At 43.5% G+C, this 10018-nt stretch overlaps 1 protein-coding gene across 1 annotated transcript in view; it reads left to right on the plus strand.

Moving 5' to 3' along the window:
- LOC103806988 (PR domain zinc finger protein 14-like) overlaps positions 1 to 2498 on the plus strand; it is a gene marked incomplete at its 5' end in the record, with an annotated part of 5785 nt that extends 3287 nt beyond the window's left edge. The window contains 3 exon segments of the mRNA XM_009079703.1: positions 247 to 348; positions 2269 to 2409; positions 2412 to 2498. Of these exon segments, the coding sequence (XP_009077951.1) occupies positions 247 to 348; positions 2269 to 2409; positions 2412 to 2498 (330 nt within the window).
- Positions 2499 to 10018: the final 7520 nt, after the last annotated feature.

Below are 10018 nucleotides of genomic sequence, written 5' to 3' on the forward strand. Positions count from 1 at the left end.
TATTTTCCTTTATACTATAAATATAAAACCTGTTCATAAAACCAGACTAAAATTCTGGATATTTCAAACTGCTACAGCATAAAATTATTCCTGTGTTCATATATACATGAATGCATAAATATATGTGTATATATATAAATATATGTAGGAAAATACATGTACCCATCATCCACATACCTAATTTTTCTTTTTAATGATGCTGTTGTATGCTTCCTTTTAACTTTACTCCCTTTGTTTCCCCCCCAGTGCCCTGTGTGTGGGAAGAGCTTTTCTCAATCTTCCAGCCTGAACAAACACATGAGGGTTCACTCTGGGGAGCGTCCCTACAAATGTGTCTACTGCAACAAGGTAAGGCAAAGCCCTTTCCCATTACTCCATCTGTCCTCTGCTGTGCTCTGTTTTCTTTTGAGAAAATGCTTTGTATTTAAGTTGGTAACCAGATAAGTGAGTATATATTCTGGGTAGCTATGAGGTAAAGTGACTGGGCTGGATGGGACTGAAGAAATAGGGTCTGTTTTCCAACTGACATGGAATTTGTGATTCATCCCATATCAGCAATCTGCTGCAGGAATAAGGTCTAGGAAAGCTTGGGAGTATTGCAAATACCATCCAAGGCATGCAGTTAGATCCAATATACCACTTTTTCATCAGATAGGTAGTTATTCATATTATTGGCACTTCTTATGGATTGCAGTGAACAAATTTGATCTATAGGCTGAACCACCAGGCTGTTGATATGCAGCTGGGCTTGGAGGTTTCATTTCACGAAGAACACAAACAGCCATACAGCACTGAGCAAAAAGGTCCTCAGCTGTTACTGCCCATCACAGCAGGGATGATTCAGGTGAGCTCTCCCAGCAGACAGAAGGTGGATTTACAGGCTGCTGCTGGATGAGTATTGGTAGGGCTCCAGATGCAATGCAGAACCACCATCAGCATGCAGTAAGCTGTTCCTGATTTTGGAGAAAGCAATGTTGTTTATGACTGGCTGGACTAACAGAATGCTGGTGTCCTGTAGTAAAGAACCTTAGGAGAAGCTCCTTTAGTCTTCTGATCACAGAAGGAGGTGGCAGAGCTTTACAAGTTGCTCTGTAACATCTTCTAGAGACGCTTGTCCAGTCCCCAGCCATTTCTGGTGCGACTGTTGTGGATTGGCTCAGGTTAAACTATTAGTCCTCAGGCTGCAGGATGCAGCTGTTGTGGGACACAGCCATCACTTATGAGGCTGGGAGACCAGGGGCTGTTTTAGTTGTTTTCATTGCCTGCTCCTCCTATGCAATCATGATTCCTATTTTCCTTGTCTACCTCTAACCATGGCTTTGCTTTTCTATTCCCTTTGCTGTGAAAGCAAAGTGGTCACTATTTTGGTGACACTGAGATTAAAGGAATAGTGTTGGATCAATGTCACCATTCTCTGTCCCTCGAACATATTTTAGCTTCCTTGATATGTACCTCCAGGGACTTATCTATAGCAATCTCCAATCTGCTTGTGCTCTAAGGTTGCTAGTGAAAAGGTATCTGAGGCATTGTTGTTTGCTGTGAAAACTTACTAGAGAGGATTTATTTTGTGTGGTCTGCAAATGGTGAAGGGCCTGAAAGTGTCTCCCTTGGGAAAGAAAATATGGGTAAAACACAGGCAACTTTGCAACATTGCTGTTTTATGTTTTGGCAAGAAGGTTTTATCCCCAAATGGATGAGGAGTATTTATGAGGGGGGCAGAATGTGAAAGTGCACACTTGGCTACTCAAGTGTGTGCGTAGTGGTGGGGAACAGGCTGGAAGGTCTGACTGAAGGAAGGGCAGGGAAAATGAACCCCCAAAAGATGTATGGTGGACTGCATGGATGAGTTTTAGCAGCTGAATCCCAAGCCAGTGGAAGGGTTTAACTTTGAAAATGAAAACTGAAAGAAAAACCTGCATTATGTTTGCCAAACATAAGAGCTGCAAAGCTAATTAGGACAGTATTGACTTCTTACATTTGAGAAGATATTTACTGGTGTCTTTATCCAGATATCTTTCTCTGAGCTTCATCTATCTCCATGGATGCAATCACATCTGTATAGCAATACTTGTTGGCTTCTGATTCCTCATTGCTGGGAATTTTTTCTTTCTTCTCCAGTTGTCTTGAGGATGTGAGCTATTTCAGGACTTCTATTCAGGATACAGTGGTTCTGATGGGGTCTGGGTTAGCTGAAGGTAGGGATTACGTACGTGAAAATAAATTGCTTTCAACTAATTCCCCTTTCTGATCCCTGCCCTGCCCTTTCAGGCGTTCACAGCATCCAGTATCCTGCGCACTCACATCCGCCAGCACTCCGGGGAGAAGCCCTTCAAGTGCAAACACTGCGGCAAAGCCTTTGCTTCACATGCAGCCCACGACAGCCACGTGCGGCGCACCCACGACAAGGACAAGGGGGCTGCACGTGCTCAGAGTGTGGCCAGCACTTCCCCAAGCAGGAGGACTACAACTTCCACGTGAAGATTAGTGCTGCTCATTAGTCAGGAGCCCTGTGGATGTGTCCTGGACCAGCTCACACGTGTATTGGCCTATGTGTATCTGTGCATCATTCATTGTCTGCCATACTGCAGGAGGTGACACCTGTGCAATGACTCTTGGGGTAGGTCCAACCTCTGGACCCAGGGCATATGACTGGGTGCAGGGCACAGGAGTTTCTTGGGTACACCCTGATGCCATGCTGGGATGGAGTAGAACATTCACTACCCAAACTTTCCCTTCCTCTCATACCCTAATCAGGAGGGAATTTTACCTCCCCAAAACCTTTTGTGCACAAATACTATTCTGAAGAATGTTTGTGTCTCTAATGCACCATGTGTATGAGCTGCCTGGTGCAGTCTATTACCAAAGCTTCTGTGAGGGATGTTTTTATCAAGTGCATTTCTCAAAACTGATTTAACCTGTTCATTTTGTTTGGACATATGACCACATTTGTGGGATCTGCTTCCCCTTAACCTGGGAGTCTTTTAATGATTTATTTAAATGTGAACTGCCTCAGACACTGACTGCTGGATGAACACAAAGGTATTTGTATTCATTCATGTTCATTCCTTCGTTCAGCTGCTGGGACACAGGGAGCTCCAGGACTGTGAAACCAGCTCTTCCAGAGGGTGCTGGATGCTAGTTAGTCCACAGGGAGAGGAGCAGAGAGTGATGAGTTAGATGCAGGTCTGACATGCCATCTAGCAAATAGTCAAGATTGGTTTTGCCATCTCAGAATTTAGAGGACCAAACATGTAGTTCCCAGGCATCAGTGAGCTCTCACGTGGGTCATGAGCAATCAAGTGGCCTCATAGAGGCATTTCTTTGTGGGCTCAGCACAGGCCAGGAGCAGACACAGTCCCACCAGTGCAGTTGTCTTTCTGAATTTCCCTGAACCTGTCTGGTCCTGGCCAGGGTGGGCCACTCTGCTTCCTCCTGGCTTTATGTTGGATGGCAGAGGGCTGCTGTAGTGGCACTCCTGTCCTCTGCTCAAAATAAAGTGTGAAAGTTTTTCTCATCACTCAGTGCCCAGCCCGACTGACATGGAGCTGTGCATCTGGGAGGGGCTCTCTGTGTCCATGGGACTGTGCATCACATCCAGGATAACAGAAGGCCTTGCTGGAGCTGGTTGATGAACACAGGTAGTTCAATGTTACTAGAATGATGAGATTCTTTTCTTAGTATCCTAGATCATGTAGGATTAACAGGGATTTTGCACATGAAGTATAAGAAAGAAAAGTGTTTATTTTGTGCCAATAACAGTCTCTTTAAATACAGCGTAGAACTATGAAAAACCCAGCTGTACATTTAATTATATCATGCAGATATTGCATTCATAAATATATTGATTTGCACTAATTTTTATAAGTTGTCTTGTACCTTAAGTTGCTCTGTCCTTGTTTTCATGGTAAAAATATTTTTTCAATATTTATTGAATCACTTGTAAGTAAAATATTGAGGCTCACCACTATGAATTATCTGAAATACACAAGCCCATTTGTATTGTACATATGTACATGTAAGCTTTAGGGCAGAATGAAAATCATATTCTGACTCTTTTTTTCTTAATATCAAATGTTACTAAAATCTATCAGGCTGAATTTTGTGCATATTGAAAGCTGAACTTGTGATTTCTAAATAGGTAAAATTCAATTCTGAGCAGAATATTATCACAGCGTTTATGTTTACAAGCTATGTTGAAGAACAGGTGGGGAAACTGAATCTTGCTTCAAGCTACATCCTGTTAGGTGTTTTTAAACAAGCATACAGAATCCTGGCCAACAGACACATGAATACTGTGTATGAAGGCTTTACTGATTTGATGCCTTAAATAATTCAGGATTTGGTGAAATCAATTACCTACTAATGAAATAAATGTTATGGCTAAGAATTACTTTCAAGTACTATAAAATGCATGGTTAGCTTGCCATGAAGGAAACTTTCTTGTTTTTTCTGAATGAGGATTATTTATTTAAATGGTGCATCTCTTAGTTGTGTGCATTTTCTTCTGCTTTGAAGAACCCCCAAGTATCTTTTGCTAAAATATTTGCACCTTTTAAAGTATATGATGCATTGCCTGTAAGAGTATGTGAAGGGTTTTGCTTGGACTTGTGATTGAAGGTACTGGTTGTCTTGCACATTAAATCTGTATATGTAAATTTCAATGCTAATTATTAATATTACATTTTTGCCAGGATGAAAATAAATTATTGGAGGCTATAGTGCACACTAATGGGCTATGCCTTGTTTTCTGTCAGAGACACTGAAGGTGTGTATTTGAGGAACTAGCAAATGGATGAAGGGTGTTTCTGTGTCATTTGTAAGTCATTACTAAGTCAAACTGTCTCTCTTACTGGGAGTTCTAGTCTTTGTCCTGCTGTGTAGCAGCTGACTGCATTGGAAGTCAAAGGCACCCAATGTGTCTTGATGGATTGGGCCTTAAGTGCCCCTATAGTTCATGGAAGCTGAGGCCATTCAGTTCTGGATTGAGTTCACTCCCACTTGCAAGCAAGATGATGGATCCGGATTGAGCACTAAAAAAGGCATTTAACAACCCTATAGCATTTAACTACCCTATAGCATCATCCTCTTCCTTCTGAATAGAGAGTCCCAGCTGTGCTGGGGCTGGAACAGTGGGGATGGCACTTGGCTCTGCACACTTCACAGCAGGGTGTGGAGAAATGGACCAGCAGGGAGCAGGGGAGGGGAGGGCAAGCTGAGTTGCCTGCCAGCATATTTTGGTTTCCTGCAAGGAGAATGCAATGATTGTCAATGCAAATATACTACGGTCACTGCCCGATGGGGTTTAGAAGATACTAGGGAATGCTCTTTTAGTGTATATGTGTACCTCATGTGTGTCCAGTGAGCTGAGGTTTTCCTCCCTAAGGATTTGCACATTTACTTGCACCTTCTGTGGCCACGCTGTCAGCATCCAGGTGAACGTGCAGCTCTGGCCAGCTCAGCCCTCAGTGGGGTTTCAGATATTTATACACAGATGAGAAGATGGAAACGGAGGGAGCACGTGCGTCCTCTGAACTTTTTTTATCTGACAGGTTCCCAGGGTGACTGCACAGTGCAGAGGGTCATGAACATGAAGGAAGCTGCACTGCAAGTTAAGTTAAAAGAGGAATATTTATGACCAACTAACTGTTAAGGCTCAATCACTTTGCTGGGCAGCCCTGGCTAGTGGGTCCCTCCTGAGCAGGCACCATGGATCTCCATGCTCCAGCTAGCCATTTCTGAGCTGAGGGAGCAGAAATCAAAACATCCCTGCACACCTCCGCACTGGGCTTGGCTTTGCATGCTGTATTAAAGCCACCACTTTAATTTCTTGGCATCTTCAAATATGGGATGGAAGCGACATTTTCCATGACAGTGATTACAGTGATACACTGTCTGCAATAGGCACTCCAGTTTCTCGTTCAGTTTGACCCCCTGTTTGGGGTCTGACATCCCTGTCTGGGCTCTCATTCTCTCTGCATTCACTAAGGCAAAGGACATGTGCACCCTGGCTCTTCTTTCTCTTAACTAGGATTAAAAATGGTCCTGCCAAGGGGAGCAGCAAGTCAAGTCGTTGAGACTAAACAGCCCTGTAAGACACTAGCTGATTTTAAGTGGTCAGCATTAACTGTCAAGAGTTTTTTAAATGTTAATGGAAAGTGATCTAAATGGATCACGGCAATCAGCTGTTTTGTTGGACCAGTGGGGTGCAGAGAGAGAGAGAGATGAGCCTGTGTGAAGCTAACTCCTATAAAGTCCTTCCTGGGTGAATGACAATGGCGAGACAAAAAAAAAAAAAAGGTGGTCCCAGAGCTCAGGCTGGTGAGTGTGAAGGAACAAAAGGCCTCATCAGTGACATCTGCTGCCTCTGACATCTCCCCACATCTCCTGCATCTCCCCATTCCTCAAGCACCTGGTCCCCATCCCCCTGCTGCCCCATCCCCAGTCCTGCTGCTCTCTCTCGAGGGCTCGGGGAAGAGGGAGGTGGTTAACCACTGCAAAAGGTGAAAAGCAGCAAGGAGCTTAGTGAATTGAACATAATACCATAAACAAATATTGATCACTGCCAAACCCTCCATTAAACAAGAGAGATTGTTCACCAGGGGAGCCCTTACTGGCTGTCCCCTTTTTCAAAAAGCCATTCCTTGGATCCCCAGTCTCCTATGCACCTCTGCAGCAAGTGCTGGTGTTTGTTTCACACCTACGGACACAGTCACTGCCACCTTCATTTCCCTTTCTCCCCTCACACACACATCCCCTTGCACCTTGTCCCTTCTGGTTCTCATTAATGCACATAGTGCAGAACCTCGGGCACACAAGGGGTGTGAGACTCTGACTGTGCACTCTTCTCTTTTTGAACTCATGAAAAACACATCCAGATTTACAGCAACAGTTTGTGTTTTTATGGTGTTTGACTCAAGCTTTAAAGAGGCTTAATTTCCACCAGCGAATGCCATTTCTGAAAAGACAGTCTCTCGAATGTGCCTGGGGTTGGGTGTTGACAACTGTGGGTATGAGGCAGCACTAGAGGAGAAGAACACAGCACCTCTGCCTGTCCTACAGGAGGACCTGAGCAGCTCTACTCAAGTTCCATCCCCAGCTGGTCACTGCAGAAGCTCTTGCTATAGGGACTGTCCTGAAACCCCAGTTATGCTCCTGTACAGCAGTGGCAAACCAGACTTAAACTCACAGGGCTAATCACTGTGACAGGACTAACCTCTGGCTAGCCCAGCCATTTAGTAGTGTGGAGAGCACTGTTGCATGCCTTAGTGTGAGAATGCCACACAGTCCTGCAAACTACAATATTATCAGTCTGCAAAGTAGCAGTGACAAAATGTAGTCTCTCCCTGTTTGACTGCAGAGACTTGTGCAGACCCAGCAGGAGACACCTTGGTCGCTAATAGAAATGTAGGAGCAGAGAAAACATCCACAAGGGATGAAGGAAGGAGAAAGGGATTTTTAAATTTTTTTTAAATTCCAGCCAAAAAGTGCAATTCACAGATAATTCCTGAAGTGAAATCAGGCTGTGAGGAAGAGTGAAATCAGTGGCATTCTCTCCAGAGCTGCCGAGCTCCACATGGTTTGGAGGACACTGGCCTGGTGCAGTGGCAATAGGGATGGGGTGGCAAGTTGCTCCCTGGAGAAGTCTCACTTTCCCACAAGTGACCTCACCACAGTGGCCAGGACAGGCCCACAGTGGCGGTGCTGACGGTGCTGACGGCCAGCTGAGGGATTACCTGTATTGATTCTCTAATAGCTGTCAAGGTGGAGGGAAAGACTACTCTGCCTCAAGCTCCGAGCTCTTAGCTGAGTGGGAGCATAAACACCCCATTAAAGGTTTCATTCAATAGCAATCTTGACTAAAGTAAATGGACAAGGGCGGCCCCCCCTGCCCCCACTCCCTAATGCAAGAGCCATTATGGAGCAGAAAGGCAGCACAGAGGAATGTATATTTCTGTAGTATCAGTTTCAGCAACAGACTCAAACCACTCTTTGAATGAAAAGTGGATTTGTTTTTCAATTTACTTTTTTTTTTCCCAGGGATGTGAAAACCCAATGAAACAACCAAAGGGGAATCCACTCTATTTCTTGAACCTCCCCCCACAGCCTGATGTGTGGCTGTTTCCCACTGATGTATCCATCTGTGAGCAGAGAGGGAACATGGGCCGCTAGCATCCTGCTGCTGCTGCTACTGGGGATGGGCAAGATAGGAACAGCAAGTACTGGAGATGGCAGTGCTGAAGAACACTGGGGTGACTGGGGCTTTTCCCCTCCATAAGCCATGTGCAGTGCTGGAAGAGAGACAGTTCTGTCCTGGAGGGCAGGATCTTGCTATTCTGGTGCGTCTAGAGCTGCCTTTTGGAAGGCTTCCTTCCATATGCTGGCAGTCAAAGAAGGCTTGACACCATGAATCCAAAGCAGGGGAGGAGATGGGCCTCTGCTGGGTGTCTTTGCTCCATACAGTGTAATAAGGCTGATCTAGAAGTTTACTACCAAAACTAGTTTTACTCTCTCTCAGCTTTGATGAACCTATGGTCAAGGTTGGTGTGAAATCTTGTATGGATATTACTATATTTATCACTTTACTTGATCACAGTAGGCTTCTATTTAATCCATGCCTCTTCTTCTAAGACTTTTTTTCTCTTAGTTTCAGAGAGGGTTCCAATACACACAGTTACTCTAATACACACAAAACAAAATTCAGCATGAAAAAAACATTTCAGCAAAAGGCAAAATTCCTGGAAAAGAGACATTTGATTATTTGCCCAAGCATCTGCACTCTTTACTTGTCCCCCCAGATCCTTTCCCAAGGGTGTGCTCAACCTTTTATTTTGGAGGTTTAAGACAGGAGGGATGGAGAGGGAACTTTTCAGGTAGTTTGAGTTTTTAAAATTTCTTTCCATCAAGGAGAGAGTTTGGGTGCCAGATCTGCAGGCAAGGAGGCAGCCTCAGAGAAAACCACTCTGATCTTAACTCCTTGTGGAGAAAGTGTCTGGATTTATGACTTTTAAACTCCTTTTCTCTTTCTATGCTGGTGTGACACCATTATCACAGCATTAAAATAGTTTGGTTGTACATGTTAGGAGTTTTAAACTGTATAATATTCAAATTAGAAAGGTATCCTGGTTTTGGTTAGAGTAACTGGCCAGATCTGTTCAGATAGTCTGTTCAACCCAGTTTAGTTGATGAAGGTTTTGTAACTGTAAGACATGAGCAGTAGGGCCTGGCAATGCAAGAACATTCTTCTTTTATGGCTTTGATTGATTTTGTCTCTTGGGAGCTGTTTTGGCTGGGATGTTGTTATGACAAAAAAGGTTCTATAGGGGGTCTAAGGGACAACAGTTGTTCTTCTGAATAAGAGAAAATGACTTAATTTTGAGGAAATTCAGACGAGAAGAAAAACTAAAGCCACTGGTAGCATTTAAAACTTCACACAAAATCCATGGAACATTTTGGTCCATGACACTTTTCTTTAGCTGCCTTTGCCTGGTAGATGGATCAGTTCTTTTTCTAGCAGTGATAAGGAAATAAAAATTATTATAAAATCTTTTAAATTTTATCTTTATTTTTTCTTCAATGTCTTTGGGACACTGGGGACTTCCCCAAGTCTTTGGGACTCATTCTCTCCACAGCAGAAATTCATTGTTAGAACAAATGGCAGTATAGTGTATAGCAATGATAAAGATGATGCATATTGTGTTTATGCAAGTCTGTGCTTTAAATCATTGTCATAGGAACCCCCCCACTTGTTTCCATAATACTTATGACACAAAGTATTAAACTTGCATGGTAGTAATAGAGTTATATTAGGTGGGTTAAAATCAAAATGAAATATCATGAATTACGAGGGTTTGTTTATATAACAGTATGGTTGTGCAGATAACCCACTCCTCTACACTGTGTAGGTATTTTCCAAGTGTATTCACCATTCTTAACAGACTTTCTGATTTTATTGGTGTGTACGTATACACACATACATACTTGCATTTGTGTACATGCAGGTATGTTCATGCATGTGTAT

The sequence above is a fragment of the Acanthisitta chloris genome, unplaced genomic scaffold (genome assembly GCF_000695815.1).
Source record: "Acanthisitta chloris isolate BGI_N310 unplaced genomic scaffold, ASM69581v1 scaffold8808, whole genome shotgun sequence".
Lineage (NCBI taxonomy): Eukaryota > Metazoa > Chordata > Aves > Passeriformes > Acanthisittidae > Acanthisitta > Acanthisitta chloris.